Genomic DNA, 22,281 nt, shown 5'->3' with positions numbered 1-22,281 from the left:
AGATAGAGCCACTATGACTTCTCAGTTGCATATGCCAATAAATTACGTTTTTTGGCTTAAGTTCGTTTGAGCTGGGTGTCTGTTACTTGCAAATGAAAGAGTTTCGGCCAATACATATTCTGAATAGTACAAAGTAGCTATGGTTTAGTGTCTGGAGAAGACCTGGTGAAGCAGTTTTTAAAGATCTCCAGTCACAGAGCACTGGATGTGTTAAGATGTGTGCTTTTCTTTATTTCTTCACTACGAAAGCCCTAGAGCCTATCAATTTGCTGTACACTTGAGTTAGGTTATTTCTTGCCAACTTGTTTTTCTCTGCTTAAGTGAGACTTCTCTCTTATGTAACTGTCTCATATTAGCTGTCAGGTATTAAAATGCACAGATTGTATCTACATCCTTCTTCTTAGTCAGGATTTATAGCTGATCTTGCATTTTTATGTGTGATAATATGAATATTTTAAGAATTATGCAGGGTTTCACAGATGCATTCATTCAACATAAATGAATATATTTTTGTTTTGTAGCATTGAAAATTGATTTGTGAAAGTTTGATTTTCTTTGGCAAAAAATATATTAAAACATCTCAGTTCTCTAAACTGCCTGCAAGAATGACCAAAACTTACTGTAGTTTGAGGCCTTACCATGCCTATAAGGATACTTAATGTTTTATTATGTACAGTGGTGAAATAGACTCTTGAGAAATCACTCATTGGAATAAGAATTCTTTAATATCTCCCTGAAACTATGTTTCCTTCTCATAAAAACTAAAGGCATTTATAAGTGGTGACTGCTCTCTTTAAATAAGGTTCTCCAGGATCTGACAAAATTATATTTGCCAGAGAAAATAAATGTAAATTATATTTATATGTTGTAACCAAGAAAAATAATATATACATTTTATAAAATTTATTTGAGTGTTCATTCATTTTTATTTTTTAATGAATGCATCTTTGTAGATTAAAGCTTTTATTAGAGAATAAAAAGTGAATGAATGGGTTTTGTTATTCATCTATCTTGAAAGTTGTGGTTGCTTGTCACCATTGAAATGGGGTTGGGTTTTCCCTGAGGTCAATGCTTTCTTTCTCAGGAGAAGTAACTGAAAGGGTAGAACCCATTCTCCATTTGAAGCAGTCTCTTGGATATGCCCACAAAGTTTGACTGTGAAATGCACATAAAATTTTTCATACTCATATCTAAAACGATATGAACCCTGCCAGTCAAAAAGTTTTGGATGGTTCAGATGGAAGAAATCACAGTAATAGTACAGATATTATCTGTGATAGGGTTTTGATAGATTTTGGTAGATTTTGTTGGTAAACTAAAACCTTTCTGACTCATATGCGACTTTTAGAGATCTGAAACACCAGCTCGTTATGATTAACAGAGTCAATCATTGGCCTAGAGATGGGGAACACCCCTAATTTTGAAATATTCAAAACTAAATAGCCACTGCCTCAAGCATGGAGATGAAGGGGTGAGCTAAGTAGGCGTTCTCTCATGGCAAGTGACAGGAAGTAACTCTGGATGATTTAGGCAGAAAAGGAAATTTAGTTGCTCATATAATTAGAAAGCTCAAAGGGCAAACTAGTTTATGCATAACTGAATCCAGGGAATTAAATTATATCAGCAGCACTCTCTTCAATTCTCAGCAATATTTTTTTCTGTGTTGGCTTTATTTTTAATAAAGTAGTCTCCATATGGCATCAAAAATGGTCACTGGCAGCAACAGACTCTATCCTCCTTTGCTCTCATACTTTCAGATAAAAAGAGAATAGCATTTTCTTGATTATTTAAGCAAAATTGCTGGAGGAGACCCTGATTGGGATGACTTGAGTCTAGTAGAATATTCCTAACCCTATCCCTATAGCCAGGAAACAGGGTACTTTGATTGGGCTGGGTTATGTGTCACCTCTTTGTGATGAAGACAGGTAAAATGACTGAAAACTCCACTGAGGTTGAGACAGAGACTTTCATAGAAGAAACAAGAGAAGGAAGAGGATAGATTGAGATGAACTTGTGACTTAGTGGTGATAGTGATGATGGCTTTTGTTAGGAAAGGGAGAAAGATGCCACGCAGAGTCTAGGAAGCTGTGATCTGTTTTAGTTAGTGGCTTTACCTTATGTCTGAAGCAAAGAGGGAGAACATGCAGCTGGAAAAAAAACAAAAACACAAAAAAACCAGAGGAAAGAGACTCAAGAAAAAAGCTTAGGAATTATTCTCTGCCAATTACTTGACTCACCCAAGTAGTTATTGCTGTTTCTGATTTTCTCCTACAATGAAGATCTTTCTAAGAAGGGAGTTTCTTTCAGTTTATTTCTTTTATTTTGCCTTTTAGGTGGACAAAAAAATCGTAAGAACTGAGATAGGAGTCCTTCTTCGCCTCTCACATCCAAACATTGTAAGTCGTTTTTAACCTACTATTTCAAATAATTTACAAAGCTACCCAATGGGATTTTTGTCCTTCACTGTCCATGCTGATAATGAGAAGGGGCTTCTCCTGCTACTGGTAGCCAACATGGCCTAGCTCTTGTCTTCATCTCATTTTCAGTTCTTTGACTGAATAAATCTTACAAATAACACTCTTGAAAATGTCCCAAAATTGACAGATCAGCAATATATGCCATCTTTCTTTTCATGCATAAAAGGTAAAAATTGAAGTTTTGTTTCGCTCTAATAAAACACTGGCTTTTTCCTTCTTTTATGTGCCTATCTTATTAATATGCCATTTGCCGAAAAAGCCTATGAAGAAAATACATTGCTTTCCAAAGTCATTTCAGTTTCCTTTGAGAGAGATTCTGCTTCAAGAACAATGCGAAGATGCAAATAAATGATGTACTTGAATGAGGCAAATAAAATGTCCTCAGAAGCTCTGCTTTAGGCTCTGTCCTGACAAAGCCCTGAGGGAAAGGTCTAGTGAAAAGCTTTCTTGAACTGATGAAGTAAAAAAGAACAAAATCATTTTCTAAGCCATAAGTTGTTTTTATGAATTAAGCCATCTACTTAAAGAAAATATTTTGCCCATTTCTCTGAGGAAGTTGTATCTGGGGGGTGGCCTGCAATGCTTAGGCTCAAGGCAAAGTGCTCAAAACGTAATATGAATTAGGAATGCATCCAGTTGTAAATAGCAGAAAACTTGATTATGATGATCTAAACAAATGCTTTTCTTGTGTTACAAGCTACAGAAGGCAGGTAATTTCTAGCACTGTCTCAGCTCTTCAGTGATGACATCTAGAACCTAGATACCATCCTTGGTTCTGCCATACTCTGTGGCTTTTACTGGCTTCTACACAATTCTCACAAGTTATCAGGCCTATTTTCAAGACAGGAAGAAGGTGGGAGGATCTCACCTGCAGAGTCTGATGAGAAGAATACAAGCTTCTTCAGAGCCCTCTGCAACAAAATTCTCTTCAGATTTTATTGGCCAGAGCTGGTCACAAGGTTATTCTGAACTGCATGGAGGCTGGAAAATTAGTGGCTTAGAGTATTTTTGATCCACCATCTGGGGCTAGGCACCCTGCTTCCCTGAACAAATCAGCATTCTGTTTGTAATATAGTAAGGAGAAAGGGGCTTTGGATAACACAATTTGCACAATTAACACAATTTGCTATACCCAATTACCACAATTTGCTATACCCAATTACCACTTTTCTTTTCAAAGAGAAGTCAATGTGGAATTTTCCTAAAATGTAGATCATTTCTAGTCACTAGATTATTGGATGTGTGGAGAAAAGTATCCAAAATTTGTTGGATTATCTGAATGTCATAAAAACCCTATTACAGTCAATCAAATCACTGCTGCCACTACTTTTTCCCAAGGGCCTCTTAACCCACCAACAACTTCTTTTAGTGGTTGAGGGGTATCTTTATGTACAGACAGACTTTAATCTGGTCCTGTCTGCTTCAGATCCCTAATTCCAAATTACTTGCTCCCAGAAGAAATAGGCAGTGTGTGTCACTGGAAACCATGATGCCTCACATAGTTTAGGGAGTTTTGTTGTTTTTATCTGGAGCAATTCAAAAGTGGGAATATTTTGAAAAAGTTAAAAACCATTTACAACACAGATATTTTTCAACTGTCAAAAGTTCAAATTCTATAGGACTTTTGAAAAAATGAGGTAACTTATAAAATCTACAACTCATAAAGAGAGTGACAAGTAGCAACTGCCTGATACTAGAACAAGGGGCTTTTATTAGCAATGATCCAACATTTTACTACTGCAGAATGTTGTTTTAGCCATAATTTTAGCTATTGCCAAGAAAGATGAAAATAAGAAATTTGTGATATTCTTTTTTTATATCTTTCCCCAGATAAAACTTAAAGAGATATTTGAAACCCCTACAGAAATCAGTCTGGTCCTAGAGCTCGTCACAGGAGGAGAACTGTTTGATAGGTGAGTTGGTCCTGGAAATCTAATCACAGAAAGGTTTGCTTTTGTTCACCAAAAAAATAATGTAAGATAAATTTATCTTGAAGTATTTTTATAATGACAGATCATAGTAATTGATAAATTCTACTAAAATAAAGTTTAAGAAAAATATTGAAGCAAGGCAGTTAGTATTCAGTAAGATGTAGGTCAATGAAAGCATGAGATATTTAAAGAGTAAAAAGAGAAATATTATTATATCTATTTAACTTTGCAAACATTTACCTCTCCAATAAAAAATAAAATTTCTAAAAAATCATATTGAACTTAAACTAGTAAGATTTACAAGAATATGTTAGAAGAAAATATTTTATTAAAATTATAGGAAGTTGAACATGTACTCTAACGGCGTTCTCTATGATGACCCAAAAGCTCATAAAAATCAATACTTTTCAAATGATCGTTTTTAAACATTCTTTCTTTAGTAGTCTGTGTAAAGAGTAAAGAGTTCTACATTGCAGAGTAAAACATTTTCTGTTATAGACAATTATTGCCAATTTTGATTTTCTTCTCATATATGCATCACTTAAGGCAGAGGTTTGAGAATGGTGGTGGGAGTATGCTTGGAAATCTGGCAGAGCATTATGTAGACAAACTGTCTGTACAAGACACATAACCTGTAGATGTTCACAGTTTTACTACCTTCTCGGGAGAATACCATATTTCCTAGGAGAGGGCTCTTGGAAACCTTTTTGCTGTGCTCATCAAATAATCAAAAAGAATGGAATTGAGAGAAGGCAAAGAGACTAGTAGCTATATATTAGAAATGGTTTTCTGTTTCTGAGTCAGTTTACTTAGGATGACAATCTTCAGCTCCATCCATGTTGCTGCATATGTACCCCCTGAATCTAAAATTTAAAAAAATATTAAAGTGATTTAGTATCTATTAACTATGATCATTGCTGGCATTAGACATTTATTGAATAATTAAAATACCATATTCTTTAAAAAAAATGGTATGAAGACATGCACTGATGGAATGGTATTGGTTAAAGAATGATGTAAGAGAGAAGTAGGTGGCAGTTAGGAAAAAGACAGAGACTAAAGTAATAACTGAGATGGCCTGAAGGTCTGGATCACTGTAAATGTTCCATAAATATTTGCAGAGTGAATGAATGAATGAATGAGCATCTGCTACAATTAATGAACTCTGAGAAAAAAGACATCCAAAGGGGATTGGTTTTTAATGTGCTGTGAGCAGAACACCCCTCTACTTCTGCTATGTTGCTGTGGTCTGAATGTTTATGTTCCCCAAAAATGTACATGTTAAAATGATTGCTCTTAAGATGGTGGTAGTGGAAGATGGGACCTTTTGGAGATGATTAAGTCACAATAGTGGAGTCCTAATGAATGAGATTAATGCCCTTATAAAAGAAGTCCCAAAGAGCTGTCTTCCCTCTTCCGCTATGTGAGCCCAAAGGTACCTTCTATAAAAAAAGTGGGTCCTCACCAGACACCAAATCTGCTGGCACCTTACTCTTGGACTTTCCAGATCTAGAACTGTGAGAAATAAATGCTTGCTATTTATAAGTCATCCAGTTTATGATATTTTGTTGTAGCAAACTGAACGAACTAAGATCCTTCCATCCCATCCTCACTCCACCCAGTTGAATTTGCTTTTTCTTTAAGAGCCTTTGAACGTACTTATATTGCAAAGGTTCTGTCTGTTTTTAACATTACTCAATGAAAATCTGGATCTTTGGGGAGGGAGAGAGGGGTGAAATGGCCCAGTTGGATTAAAACTACCTATGTATCTTTACATAATGTATATGTATACATAGGTGTATAATTTTGATCATGTTTTTTGCTGAAACTTCCTTAGAACAGGTTAAACAGTAATTAGATTTTAAAAATTGTAGCAGTTGACTGTTTTTATATTTGATGAATAGAGTCAACTGACTCCGTCACTCAAAAATAACTAACTAACTTAGAATAATTTACTTAACTTCTCTGAATCTCAGAATAAACTTGAAGCTGTCTTAGGCTTCTAAGAAAACTTAGACAACTCTGGCCCACTATAAGAGTGTTCTTGCTCTAAAACTATCATGTTCTCATGTGCTCAGACAAGACTCCTCTGGACTGGCTAGTCTGGCTATTACCAAAATCTGCCTGTAAGGACTTCTTTTTCAGTACCTTTTTAGCTGTCTTCCCCCACCCCCTCTTTTTTTAGGTACATTAATAAAGTCAGTTTACCATCAGATCCTGGTGGCTTTGAAGCTGTGAGATCTCTCCAAGGAGACCTTGCATATTTCTCTGCTAATTATGGTTTATCAGAGCGAAATCTCATGTTCTTTAATTCTAAATAATTACAGGAGAGGAATGCCACACTGAAGCAATTATCTACTTGCTATTTACTTACCTACCTCTATTTGTTTGAATTAATTTGGAATCAAGGGTCTGTCCTTCCCATCTTCCCAACCTTTCTTCCATGAAAGAATTTGAGATGAAAATTAATTCAGCTCTAGATAAAAAATGAAAACTTAATGCTATTGATACATTTTGTTTGCAAAGATAAATGGATGAAATATTCATATTTAACAGAAAACATCAAAAGAATGGCAGGCAGCCAGTAAAGCACTCAACCACTCTACAAACCACTCTTCTAGTGGTTTTAGAAGACTTTTTTCCTCTAAATGTTGTTGTCTACTTCATTGATATAGCTGAAATGAACTTGGTCTCTCCATTAAGTTACTTAATTCTACAGTTATCTCTAAATCATTCAAGATGAAAATATACCCTGCATTATTATCCAATGTATCGTTTCCTTTCTTGAGAGTTAAATATCACAATACTGTTTCTTTTTTGTTTTTAGGTCAAAACCAAATTTATTTAGTTGTGCTGATAAGAATTCATTGCTGTCTAATAATGACTCTAATAGTACCTAATATATGATCTAATGGAGCAGTTGATGAAGCGATCATCATGTTAGTTTATTATAGTTAAAAGTTTGTATTAAATAGAAAAAATATATTCTATAATGCTTATAAGACATTAAACATATAAAAATCCAAGTGTAATCTGTTTTATGTAGAATTTCAATAGTAAATTACATTGAACAACTGATTAGAAATTTTGGAATAAAATCAGTGATATTTTATGCCACAGAAAAATCCAAAATAAAAAAAATCTGCACAATTGTGACATCATATGAAGAAGAAAGCTCCAGAAATATTCTGTCTAATCCTTCTCAATCTGGTCATAACTCTTAAAATCTCATCATTATTTTCATTGAACTACTTAAGTAGACAAGGTGTAGGGTTATTTTAAGAGTAAATTTCCAAGTTTTTTCTCCCTGGCAATTATTGCATTTTAGCACAACTAATTTAACAGTATTCTTACAGTCTTCTAATTAAACTAAAAATGTTTTTTTTTCTTGGTTTTTGTCTGATAACTCCAGTTTCTGGATATCTTGTGAATTTTAAAAATTATCTTTTTTCCTGTTTTCTTTCTGTATTTTTGTTTACTTAGTTATGCTTGTTCCATAATGATAAACAGTATATATAAAAGGTTTTAGAATTTGGGGCTTGGAATGCGGTTACCTTTCAAAGGAGCAGACATTTAAGGTAAGAAAGAGATCAATTTAATACAATCAGGTATTGGGCTAATTCAAAGCTGTGCTTCTAGATAACTAGTCTATTTCTTGTCAGGTCTTACTAACAGGCTTTTGCTCTTTAAAGGTCCCAACTTTAAGCCAGGGTTTTCACCAAGGCTCCTCTTCCTTGACAGAGCCTGAATGCCAACTTCTGTCCCTTTAGTAAAGGCCAGAAAATTTGTTCAGCTTCTCAGCCTGTCAGCTGCTGCTTTAGAATTAGTAAATACCTTCAGAGGGAAAGCAGAGGCATAAGATGGCTGGGTTGTTTTGCGGGTTTTTCTTCTCTCCTAGATCTTGGTTCCTGAAGGCTTCTCTTCCTGGTAAATCTCTGATGTTTTTAGATAATCTTTAAAAAATATTTAGCTTGTTTTCATTGTTCTTGCCTAGAGGCTTGTCTAACCCACGATTGCTGAGAGCAAAGATTCACATATGGATTTAATGTCCTTTCCCAGACACTAGTGTTTTTTCCTCTTTTACAAAGTTGATTATTTGGGACAAGCAGGATAAAAAGCAACATCCTCACAATACAGATGTAAAAACTGAGAATTCTTAAGGGTAAATGATCTTCCCAATTTAGACAGCCAGACTGTCATCTGGGCCAACTCTTTCCTTCTTGCATGGCCTTTCTTTCTCATTAAATCCAGTCAGTCTCTTGCACATAATTTGCAAAAGAACAAACCATTGTTCATTTATAGAAAATTTATGATGTATTAATTGGTCATATGCAAGGCTATATATCTGTTTAGTTCACTCAATAACCCTGAAAAAATTTTTATTTTATTATAAATGTGGTATTATCATCCATGTTTTTCAAGAGGATAAAAGAAATATTGATAAAATATAAAGTCAGACTTGAAACTCTTATCATTGTCATTCCAAACTTTTTTTTGCATTTTACAAAACTGACAATATTATTTTTGTAAACTATAAGTTGTCATTATGCTAGGGAAGCAGTGACTATGTTTAGGGACTACGTATTTAGTCTATGAATTACCTAATCTCAAGTCCTAATATATGAGTTCTAGTAGTCATGTTTACTTCAACATTTATGGGCCTCTTACTTTTGGTGGAAGTAAATTGAATTGTCAGGGCATTTCCATTAGGAAAAGGTTTCAGAAATAGAATTTAGTCTATTTCTTGCCCAAGTCTCCCTAGGATTATGTCACGGTTGTTATTCTAGTTAACTAAACTTAGAAAAAACCTAGATTTGTGAAGAATGTTGTGTCAGAATTTAGTCATTAATGTAATTCTCTGAAGAGACCATTTGATTTTTCAAAAAAGATAATCAGTCACTATAATTAAGGCTTCCTTTGAGTACCTATCAAAGTGCTGGTAGAGTAGAGTATGCAGGGCATTTTACTAACATAGATATCATTTAATCTTCACAGCAACATGTATACAAGGTATACCTATATACATTTTACAGACAAGGCAATATGATCAAAGAAGTCCATTAACTTCCATGATAAGAGAGGTGACTTGACTTATATAAGATCTAATAACAACAATAATCAAATAAGGTTAGATCAAATATATCATATTTCAATGCATCTGATTTTTGTACCATGTCATGTTGCTGCTATATAAGCAATTACAATTTAAAATAAAACTTCAGATTAGTAATTTGATATTTTATCCTACTTGAGTCTTGGCTTAACTCGAACATTAATATGTATATAATTGTTTTTTAACCATGGATATTTTTAAATACATTTTCTCATTATGTGGTTTTATCTGGCAGTATGTAAAAAACAGATAGTTTGATTTAGACTAGATTTATAGTCTACTTTTTTCTAGAAGCTTTGGCCATAAAGAGAAGAATAAAGGTGAGGTAGTAGAAGGGCATACAGGATAAATGGAGGCTTATTGATTATTTTAAGCTGGAACACTGGGAACATATTGATTTGCTGTTGGAGGAGTCCATAAGAAAGAGAAAGAGGAGAGATTTGTATGAGAAGGACTTATATTTGGAACAATATCCCGGAAAAGGCTCAGAAGGAATGAGATCTAGAGTCAGGTAAAGGGACTTGTTTCACACAGAAAAAATTTATCTCTTTCTCAGAAGCAGAAAGAAAAAGACAAAGAATCAAAAGACCAAGATTTGTCGAAACAATTTTGAAAAAGAATGACTTTTGGAATAAGTTGGAAGACATATTGCTGGGGTTGAGATATAATTCTACTCTAATTATAAACTAATAAGTTAGCTTATTACTCTTTTATGAGCATTGGCAAAAAAAAAATATGAGACTTCTGGATCAGAGTCAAAGGACTTTATTACTCACTACACAACAAATATCATGGGCATCAGCAAATCTGTCAGTTCCCCTGCCCTTTGAGTTCTGTGGTGGCAGTACGGTGGAGCTGAATGTGTTACAAAGGAGGAAATGATTTAAATGTCATCAACTGGTGAATGAACTGACAAAATGTACAATGGAATATCATTCAACAATGAATAAGAAAAAAATAAGAAAATAAGAAAAAAAATCCCTAAATTTCAACCAATAATTACAACTCCTAAAACACCTCTGGACTAATCTATAGACCTATAGAAGCAACACTGCTAGTATAAGTAACAAGAAATTATTTCTCCCTGCACAAGCTTATATTAAATTGTTAACCACTGATAGTTAACAATTTAATATAAATAGCCAACTAATAAGTTACTTATTATTTTCACATTGTTAACACAACACAGGCGTGCATAACGGAAAGATTAAAAGAAGTAGAAGGAACTCAGCAAAATCAAACCCCGCCTGTTTACCAAAAACATCACCTCTAGCATACTTAATATTAGAGGCACTGCCTGCCCAGTGACATGTATTCAATGACTGTGGTATCCTGCCCATGCAAAGGTAGCAAAATCACTTGTTCTCTAAATAAGGACTTGTATGAATGGCCATAGGAGGGTTTTACTGTCTCCTACCTCCAATCAGTGAAATTGACCTCTCCGTGAAGAGGCGGAGATGTATTAATAAGATGAGAAGACCCTATTTTCCTTTGATACACACGACGACATGGATGAAACCTCAAAAACATACTAAGTGAAAAGGCCAGTCATGGAAGACTATGTATTGTATGTCTCCATTTATACAAACTTTCTAGAAGGGAGAAATGTATACAGACAGAAAGCAAAGAAGTGGTTTCCTAAGGTTGAGAATAAGAGTGTGATAGGGTATAAGAAGTTTAGGTAGTTTAAACTTAATATGCTCTATTTTATCCAGTATTGTTAGTAAAGGGAAATTGATCTCCTAATGATAGAAAGGAGAGAAAGGAAGTGGTGAAGCTTGTAAGTGAGATTGTGAGAACACACAAGAGCAAGAATAAGGACTTTTGAGGAGTACTGAGCATCTGCTATACCGAAGACTTTACATATATGGAACCTCTGGTTCATAGCATTTTACACTATTGGCTACACTCTTCCATATTGTTTATGCAGTTTTTGACAGCACCTCTTTTTCCCTTGTTTTTTTTTTAAATTCAACTCTTTAGTTTTCTCTTTCTTGATTTCTTCCCTGAGTTTCTCTAAAACTTTTTTACATTTTCTGTGGATGAATTTGACACTCACCTGTGGCTTGGGTCACACTGAAGACTATGGTCTCAGTAGAGATGAGACCATAGTCATCTTTATTTTCAACAGTCTACTAGGCTTTTTGCCATTTCCCACTGGCAACTCTAAATCAGTATCCTTCTCTCAATATCATTTCACTTCCCTGTGAACTGACTTACAAACTAAACTAAATAACATTAATTTCTCCCTCCTCTTTTTATTTTTCCCTGCCCTTCCCCCATAATTCTTCTTCTGAGCAACTTTTAAATCTGTTCTCTTTTTCCTTTCCCATTGCTTCTGCCCTTTTGAGCCTTCACATTCTTTCCCACCATAACAGACCCCTAGCAGACACTAGTTTCACTCCCATTCATTCATCTGTGTTGTTTAAAGCACAGGTTTGATCAGGTCAGCCCTGCAGGGTACTCACTGCTTTCAGTTCAAGTCAATACTGTTAAATAAACAAAACCACTTACAGTCTGGCCTTACCCTACAGTGCTGGCTTCACCACCCACTTCATTTCCTTCTTACTACTGCGTTAACCACACTGCAGTGTCTCCACCCTCAAAGAGCTCATAGTCTAAAGAGGGAAAGTAAAACTGTGATATGGACTCTAATATATTTTTTTTAACTACCACCATCTTCCAAATAGTGTATGGGGCTTATAATGACAACCACAATATCACAAGATAAAAATAAATAAATGAAGGCTAAGAACTAAAAAGAAAAAATAAAGATATGAATCAGTAGCAAAAGGTCTATCATAAGATGATTTACATTTGCTAGAAGGCCCCCAAAATTCGCTCTAAATTTTCACGTGGAGATAATAATTGCTGTAATTGGGGTATAAACACAGTGCATGGGGTATAAAACAAAGGGATCTTCTAAATTAGAAATGGCTTCAGAGAGGAGCAGTATCTTTTGAGCTGAATCTTATGTGAGAAATTGGAGATTAACAAGAGGAGGCTAGAGGGAAGGACCTTCCGGGGCAAAGTGATGTCCAAAAGCACAACAGCACACTTTGAGTAAAATATGAGTATCTCAGTCTTTATTTTTAGAGCTGGGCTAAACAGAAAGCAAGCAATAGCTAGATATTTGTCAAGTGAAAGATTAAATAAACAGTGTGCATGCTCTTGGGCAATTTATATAATATCTTCAGGTCAGTTTTTTTCTTTATAGTGTGAAGATATTGGACTAGGAGTCCCTAGGCCCATTCCCAGGTTTGCAGTTTGATTTGGCCTTCTCGTTCTCTCACACTGTTAGCTCCCTGGCTGGTTCCCACATTGATCAATGATCCCCTCATTCTCTCCCTAGTGTTCAAATATAACAAGTTCCAGGAGTACCTTTGAAACAATTTTTTTAAAGGTATTTCATATACCTTAACACTCTTTAGTTGGAGAGTTATTACAGAAAGCATCAAAACAGACAAAAATGCAATCAGTCAAATGAGAAAAAGCAGTGAATGAAATTCCTAAAGAAATGGTGAATTTACACAGTATATAGTGGAATTAATTTTAATATAATTTTGTATATAGCATCATAATGTGTGCACTGGCAGTCCTGAAGACTTGGTGCCTAGAATTTCATATTATTTGGGGCTTTTACCCTTTGCTATTTGATCCTTTAGTATACATTCTTATCAGACCAATGTTTTTCTCACATAAACCTACCGTCATCTAATAATGCAGCCATTTGAGCTAAAGCTGCGATTGGTGGGCAAAACAGTGGGGCTCCTAATCTCTGTGCCAGGAAGTCTGAGGGCCTCAGGATATGATCAGATTAGAGCTTTTCAGCTGCTGTGCATGCGTTAACTGCCTGGATGGAGATGCGCTCAATTCAATTTGCGGCAATTAGTGTGACAGAAGCAAATGCACAAGAGTCATATATTAAAGCAGATCCATGGGGAGAAATAGACATGGCCTGTATTTTTTCATCCAACAATTTTTAAATGATGAGAGGGAAAACAGACCAACTGGGAAGAAGAGGAGCACAGGAATCAATGCAGCAAGCATTGGAAGCAAAAATCACAGTCTTGGAGTAAGAAGTCCTGTTGAGGCCAGAGAATTGAGACCTAAGAGGTTAGAGAAACGCACCACCTTTTGCTTCCTTCCTAGACTGCCTGATGTCTGATAAGCCCCTTAGTGACTGAGGAACCTATAGGAACTGGCATCCCAGGGCAGTCTTTTAGGTCAGCATTATCATTAAAATCCTAAGAGACATTTTGTTTTTAGCACTGAATTGTCTAGCCCAGCCCGCAATGGGATGCAGGGAAAATCTATGGCATAGAGACAAACTGCATGGGTCTAGGCCTGTGAAAATGAGCTTAAAATGCTGGTAGCATCTTAACTGCTTTCTGATTATTTTTCAAAGCATGAAAAGAAAATTAGTCTACCAAATCTGAAGAGAAATATAGCAATAACTATGTTCAAATATATATATAAATAAAAATGCCAACCAAAATTATTCCTCTATTTTTATAGCTTTAAAATCCCTGCAATGATTGAATACTTCATTGTTTCTAAAAATCAAAGTCATGAGTATATTTTGTATAAAACTATGAACCTTTGACTGTCTATCCATGCCTCAATTTCACTGACAATTTTTTTGAAATGTCAGCAAATTATTGTGTGTTACTTCATGAAGCAAACAGTTCATTTTGCTAACTTAAAATCACTTTGATTTTGTTTAAAATGTATTTCTAAAAAGATTCATGTTATTCCAATGTTTAAAGCCATGTAACTATGAGTTTATATCTAAGGCCAGTAATAATCTTTTCATTTATTGCATTCTCCTTCGGGAAGTATTGATATGGTCGTTCTGCCTCTGAGGCCATGGCCAATGGTAGGAATCATTTCTGAGGCCAGTGTTTTTTTTCCCCCTTGATAACAAACATAAGTAAAGGTATTTTCCAAATGTTCAAAGTTTGAAATTTTTCTGACATCCATTCACTTGGCAATTACTGTTGATTCTACAAATATTTATTGACTGCCTACTATGAGCAAGGCTTGCAGCTGGGCTTTGTGGGTGATCCAAGTCACAAGCTAATGAGAAGGCTAAGAATGCCACCCTGGTGCCCTGCAGAAGACATTGTGCAAATACATTCACTGTAGCCATGCAACTGAAATGGAGAGAAGCAGACTGCAAGACTTCATTTTCCTTTGCGTAGTCAACACCATCTTCACTTATAATGATAGTTCTAAGTTATAAACCTGCATTCGTGACTTGGTGTCAGCCCAACTTATAAAATGTTTAAAATCAAATGTCTAAGTTCCAGAAACTTAACCGTATAGCAATCTAATAAACATATCAGGCATATAACTCCTTTTAGCAGAAGCGTCCCAGAAGAAAAGTGGTTGAAGGATAATTGTAAGCCAAGATATAATGGGCAGAGAGTTCACACTGAGAACAGGGGAGTCACCTGCATTTTGTGCCCTTGGCCCACATGTCTACTCTACAGATGCTATTTCCCACTACAGAATTAATAAATCTTTTGACTGTACAAATCCTAGTATAACATGTGTTACATCTATGAAAATGTTATTTTAGTTATAACTTTCTTTTCTTTACCACCTGTGGTCTCATCTGGAGCAGGACCCAAATCTTATTCTTTTTATGTTCAGTTAGTACTTGACACATTAGATGTTGACTTCTCTCCCACACCTATCCCCATCCCAACTTCCACCTTCCCTGCATCTGGAAAACTTCTATATACCTTTCAGGTCTGAGCTGAGATATAACTGTTTCTGGAATCCTTTCCCCACCCTGCATAGCCTTCAGAGTAGATTACCTGACTTTTCTTAGAGCTCTCTGGCCGTTCTCTAGCTCAGCATTTGGCACACTATGTTCAATATTGTCTGCCTACTTATACCAAGAGAAATCTCATGAGTGCAGAGGGGAAAATTAGTGACATTTCTCTTAACTGTTCTTCATACACTGACTTCTCTTCCTTCCATACCACCTGAAAAACAGTTCCCAAGAAAATTCACTCTCCCATTTAATGAAACCCTAGCATTCGCGCAGCTACATATTCTGAAACACAGGTACTCTCTCGATCCATTCAAGCTCCTACAACAAAACTCTTTAGACTGGGTGGCATATAAACATTTATTTCTCACAGTTCTGGGGGCCGGGGAAGTCCAAGATCAAAGGGTCAGAACATTCAGTGTCTGGTGAGGTGCTGCTTTTTGGTTCAAAGACAGTGCCTTCCCAATGTATCACCGCATGGTGAAAGGGGTGAAAACACTTTCTAGAATCTTTTTTATTCCTATTCATAAGAACTCTGCCCTCACAAATGCCTCTCATTTCCCAAATGCCTCACCTCCAAATACCATAACGTTCGTGATTAGGTTTCAGCATATGAATTTTGGAAAAACACATTTAGCCTACAGCAGGCACTTAGCCCTAAATTATATACAAGTGAAAATACACAAGTACCACATCTAGACTGAAGCTTAAGACTACATAATAGACCAAATTATAGAGAGGAGATTCTAGTGGATGAGGGACTACCTCTTCAAGGAGTGCTGATGCCCGTAAGAACTGTGTTTTTTATACACAACAAAGGAAGATGGTTCATGGCAAGTTGGCTCAAGGAGTGCCATTTGCATAAACTCGGACATGAGTAATGCCCCCTGAAAGAGTGGTACAAGAAGTTATGGTAAAGTTCTAGCCTGGGTAAGTGACTGTGGGAAAGAACCACACTATTTTTGAAGGCTATGAGGTAATTGGTTTTATTCTTTTCTGGGGAGAATAAAAAGTTGTAAAGAAAGTAAACCAACAGCCATTGATTTCCATCATTTTTGTGAAAACTCCCCTCCTTTAGCAAGACTGGAGAAAGCTAAGCTCCTGAGGCTGCAGGTGCAGATCACAGAAACACTCATTACATGTGTGCAAATTGATGTATGTATCACAAAATTCACATTTAAAGTCAAATGCAGGAAATAATAAAATAGTAGCCAAAGTACTCACTTACTCTGTCATAATTGTGCTTCTTTGTTCCTTCCCTCATGCTTAATTTTAAAATGTTCAGAAACTGTAGCTCAAGAAATTATTTCAATTAAATGTTTAGTAAGTAGATTATCTAGCTTAATAATGAATTGGAAAAAATGCACTCGTAAGTAAATATCATATGAACATAATTTTCAAGGGCCAGTTGATTATCATTCGCTGAATATCATCATCTACTTTCTTATTTTGTTTGACCTTGGAGCTTAACAAGTATCCAAAAAATAAGAAGGTGAAGAGAAATATTCCATATTTTATCTTTTGAAAAGTTGATGAATCTGTTTCTTGCTAATATTCTAAATAACTAGATAGGGAAAATAAGATGGTTGAAATTTTTGCATTAATATAGTTTTCTGAATATTGATAACTAAAGTCATTGAGGTTTTCTTACAGCTTTTCCTTTTGTTAAATCTGTTTGTTCTGCTTTTCCTCACCTTTCTCACCTTTCATTCTCTATTTTGGAAGCATTTTATAGATTTAAACTCAACATTTAATACCAGCTACTTTGAGAACTTACAACTTTCTGTCAGAACATTTAAAGAAAACAAAAAATCAAAGGGAAACACTTTCTGAAAGTATGCTATCTGAAGTACAGTCTGAGAAAAATTGCTGTTCAAAATTACAAAAAATGTTAAAACTGTCATTTTATGTTTTGAATTTACCATTTGCAAACTTTTGTGTCTACTGAAAATATCTTATGCAAGTTGGTGATTTATGGTGCTATCAGAAATTCTGAGAAGTGAGATATATCAACAAAGTAGTTTTTCAATCTTCCAAAATCTCAGAAGAACAGACAGAGCAACTAGTTCAGAAAAAAACAAAAACTCACACACACAGGTGACAAGGTATCTCCATGAGCCCTAAAGTACTAAAATACAAGTGAGTGAGAACCAACTAATTATAACTGAAAGAGCTACAGGACATTATCATCTGAGGAAGCAAGAGGATTTATGAGTGGCCCAATAGTAGGCAAACACTCAAACCTCGCAAATCCCCAAGTTATTGGGAAGAAGGATGGATCAAAACAAAAAGAGCCCCCGAAATTGGGAGAGGTTTTTGCCATCCAAATTTCTGAGAAGTACAAGGGGTGCACCCACAGCAAGGTGTGAAAGGCCTGTGAACTCCTAAAACTGTATCTAAATATCTAAAACACTTTGGAGGAAAAGATCTACATTTAGGAAAAACTGCTGGAAGGAGAATCCAAATTAATCAGTGTAGAGATGGTAAAAACAAGAGAATAAAGTTCAGTAGAGGAGATCTCAGAAAGAATGAGGGAATATTTTTGAATACTTCATTAAATAGCTAGAAAGTTGAAAAACAACAACAAAAATAAAGAAAAAAAAGAAATTTGAAAGTCACAAAACTAGAGAAAGATACCCTGACTTGTCATTGTCAAAATGGTAAATAAACCAATTTGACTTAAAAATGTGCAGCAACAGAAAGTATCTCAGTTAATTCCAACAGAGAATGATTATAAATGGACAGACAATAAGAAGCGAATAAAGTTTCTTCAGACAGTAAAAGCATGTCATAAACGAAAAAAAAGTCCCACACAAAAACACAACAATATACCTTAATATTACAAAATAAGCTAAAATTAAGAAAACTATAGATAAAAGACATTATAATTCAAACGTAGAAAACTCTTGCACATGTGTAATTGCACATCCCAAAGAAGAAAACCAACACAATGGAAGAAAACAGATACAATGCATTCTACTTCAAGAAAACATTCCTGAAATTAAAAGAGAAAAAGAAAAGCACCCTAAATTAAAAGATCATACCATAAGTTTATAATTCAATACAGAATGACTACCACTGAGACATATTCTCATAAAACATGTCTTAAAAGGCTTTAAGTTAAAAGAAAATAATTTTCCCACGTTCATGCAAACAGAGCAAGTCACTCATTTGAAGAAGAAAGTCAAACTCATCAGATTTTTCTGACAGTCACATTTTGTATCAAGAGAAAACTATGTACTTTAGGTAATCAGGCTCCTTTTCCTCATACCTAATTACTGCTTGAAATAATATTATTTTACTTCTTGTTAATTATACTGCAATCAAGAAGTTTATCTTTTTAAAAGTTGTCCTTATTTCTTTTCAGTTTTTGACAACTATATATTGTATCTACATTGTCAGTTCATCCTAGTTGGATTGCTAGTTAAAGTCACTATTGCTAAGAATAGAGAATTCACAGACAAACCAAGAGAAGAAGAGATTAAGATTCTTACATTACAGAATATTAAAAACCTAGAACAAAAATACAAACATTCCTTATAGCAAAAAAATGATAATATTAAGAAGAAAGACCACATAATGAAAGCATATATAAAATATTTGTGTATATGTTAATAGAAGATTATATGATTTTTTATCTAAGAAATCGGGAAATGTGAATATAGGTATACATATATATGTATCTGCTTTAAGTTTTTAATTGAAGGATAAAATATAAAATTTTAAAAAATAGTATTTCCCATACAAAGGAGATTGTGTTTCTTGGAGGAAATTCCAAGTCTGGGCAACAAATGTACAAAATAAGTCTAGAATATTGTATTACACCAGAAAGAAAAGGAGCTGCCAGCGTCATACACCAACTTGAACAGGCTACTACTGAATCAAAATGGAACCATTTCTACATAAATAAGAAAAAAAGCTGGAGCAGAGTGAAAGATATCAAATATGGTTAAATCCATAATTTCAAAATGATACCAAAAACCGAACAAAAACAGGAATAGGTTATTGTTTGAAGATGTTGGTGAAATAACTTATTATTTTGAAAACTGGTAAGTTAAGACAATTATAATAATTTATTCTATCTTTCCTATAAGAATTTTATTACTAGAAAATGTTCATCTAACAAGGAAGAAGCAATGATAGATTTTACCAACTTGATACCGCTAATGATTCGATGGATCTAGGCATTGATAGTCAACTGCTGTTAACAATGCAAAATAGGTAACAATTGAACATGTGACTCCTCATGAAAATACACAAATCACCTATAAAGTGTACTTACTAAAAATTCAGTCTGAATCTGATCAAACCCTAACTCTAAATACACATTAATAAGAAATAGGGTAGAGAAACAGTTCCAAAGACACCAAGGGAATTGAGTCTCATTGCCAAGTTGTGGGAAACTTTGAAGAACAAGTGACCAGTTTTCAAAACAAATAGTAAAGATAAAAGGGGATAGAAATGGGGAGGAAAGGAGGGAAGGAGCAAGAAGAAAAGAGAGAAAAAAAGCCTACAGGGAAAAGAAAACAAGAGATCTATCAATTAGTCAAACTTTATAGACTTTATTTGGATCATGAGTCAAACAAACAAACACAAAAAATTAACATGTGCAAGACAATTGGAAATTTGAAGCACTGTGTGTTTGGAAATATGAAAGAGTTATTGTAATTTATAGGCATTTTGGTTGTGATTTTTAAAGAATCCCTTATCTTTTAGAGATACCTCCTGAAATATTTAGAAATAAAATTAAATGGTATCTGATATTTGTTTCAAAATAATAAAGGAGAAGGGGAAGTAATTAAACAGATAGATAAAACAAGAGAACTCTGAATTAATGTATTGAAGTTGTGTAACAATTACATGAGGATGTTTCATTTTATAATGTCTACCGGCATATGTTTAAAATGATTCCAAATTCAAAGTTTATAAAAAGAAATAATTCCTTATTCTTCAGTTTAAGTAAAATAAATGTATTTCATTTTCCTAAGTAAACGCAAAGATTTTTAGCATGCCAGTTTATGGAAATCTTTCCTCTGGTAGCATAGTAGCCTGTTGCAATTGTTCAGATGCATCTTCTTCAACATTTATTTAATTAACTTATTTTACCATCTACTCTTCTGAATGCATGTGTCTGAGAAGCATTTCATGATTTGTTTCTGTTTTTAGGATTGTGGAAAAGGGGTATTACAGTGAGCGAGACGCTGCTGATGCTGTTAAGCAAATCTTGGAGGCAGTCGCTGTAAGTATAAAGCGACAGCAATATAACTCTTAGTCGTTTCTTTCTTTGACAGAATAATCATGTAACATAAATGCATGTAAAATAAAAAATTAAAATAAAAAACAAACAAAAAACGAAGAATGATAAACTACAAAATTTACAGCAGAAGAATGTAGGAAATATTTACTGGAAAATATGTTGGGATAAATTCACATTTTCCATCAAGTACTCAAATTCTGAAAAATGCAGTCCTTCTATTAATAAGTATGGCATAAGTTTCTTAAATTAATTTCCATTCTATTATTATGAGAACAAATAAGACTTTGGTGTCTTTAATTGTTTCTTATCTCTTTCTTTCCCATTTCTTGAGTTTATTTCTTTATGTTTTTATTGTTTTTAAATTTGGTTGGGAAGTGGAGGAAGATTGAATGTGATAAATATAGACCTTGGAGCATAGAGATTGTTGACTTTTCTTTCAAGACAAGAAATGAGTGAATTAGAAGGAAAAATGTAGCAATTTTATTTTTTTAAGGAATATATGTAAGTTGATATTTTTAAACTGGAACACAAATTTTGTAAGTTAATTGTGCAAACAAATGCACACACATTTTCAAAAAATATATTTTGAAATTTTTAGAAGCTTATTTGAATTGCATGAGTATCTGCCTAGATAAAACAGACTTCACTGGTTAATATGTGCTGGGACACTTTGGTGATTCATTTATTGACTATAAATCCTGAACAAATTATTCTCTGAACAATCATGAGAGGGCCCGAGGGCAAGATATTTGTCAAGGTCAGTTAGAGGCAAATCTATAAAATATGTCCAGAATTAGGCTATATTCTCCTATTCAGAGTTAGCTATCTAACTAAAATCATTATTAAATGTTTTGAGAAGTCAGCCACAGTGACACAAGCACAGGTCCTATGAATTCTACCCACAGTAAAAACAGGAGGAGAGAGAGGAAGGGAGGGAGGGAGAGAGGACCCTGATCTCTAACTAGTTTCTATACCAATGATAAAAGGAAAAAAAACCAAACAAACAACCTTCACAATCTTCATAGGGCTTCTAGAAATAGCCAGTCTGTGGTCTAACCAAGTCCATTATTGGATAAAAGCTTTGAAATGCAAGTGGATAAACCCTGGAGAGGATACTATGGAATTTTACTAAGTATACAGCACAGTTCCTAACTATATGAATATTGAATATCAAATCCATCTACTCACTATACCCTAAATAGCCACCTCATTCCAGACTTTTCATCACACACAGCATATTTGCCATTTCTGCTTTCCCAGGCTTGCACATTTGGGAATGGATTTCAACGTTTCCTTTCCTTTCTTTCCTCAAATTCCTTTCCAACTTCAGTTGAATCTTGCTTTAAATGTCCATGAGCCTGATTCTGCTCCCCATCACGCATCATGCTATGACTGTTTTCAAACATTTTTTAAAAAGCCACTTTTAGTTGCTTTCGATTCCTATTTCTTAAATGAATAAATCTAGAAATAATCTCCTTCAAACAGCATTTTTATTTTGTCATTTCCAAGATTAATAATGGCAGCTTCATGCTTTTCTTGGCTATCAGTTTTAAAGCCTCATTTCTTCTTATTATACAGCACAGGTGATCAAGTAAACTAGAGGCAATGACCCACTATCACTACGCAAATCAGTCAGGCAGCTGACATAGTAGTTAAGAGTGCTTTGGGAGTTAAATCAATTCAGATGTATGGACTTGGACACACATAAAACACCTTTGAGC

At 34.5% G+C, this 22,281-nt stretch overlaps 1 protein-coding gene across 1 annotated transcript in view; it reads left to right on the top strand.

Moving 5' to 3' along the window:
- CAMK4 (calcium/calmodulin dependent protein kinase IV) overlaps positions 1-20,542 on the top strand; it is a gene marked incomplete at its 3' end in the record, with an annotated part of 166,726 nt that extends 146,184 nt beyond the window's left edge. The window contains exons 4-6 of the mRNA XM_021714675.1: positions 2,334-2,396; positions 4,308-4,390; positions 20,470-20,542. Of these exons, the coding sequence (XP_021570350.1) occupies positions 2,334-2,396; positions 4,308-4,390; positions 20,470-20,542 (219 nt within the window). The remainder of the gene's footprint in view (positions 1-2,333; positions 2,397-4,307; positions 4,391-20,469) is intronic.
- Positions 20,543-22,281: the final 1,739 nt, after the last annotated feature.

Source organism: Carlito syrichta, unplaced genomic scaffold (assembly GCF_000164805.1).
Source record: "Carlito syrichta isolate Samal-C Ts95f unplaced genomic scaffold, Tarsius_syrichta-2.0.1 Scaffold305702, whole genome shotgun sequence".
NCBI classification, from domain to species: Eukaryota; Metazoa; Chordata; class Mammalia; order Primates; family Tarsiidae; genus Carlito; species Carlito syrichta.
This window is presented reverse-complemented; position numbering and strand designations above follow the sequence as displayed.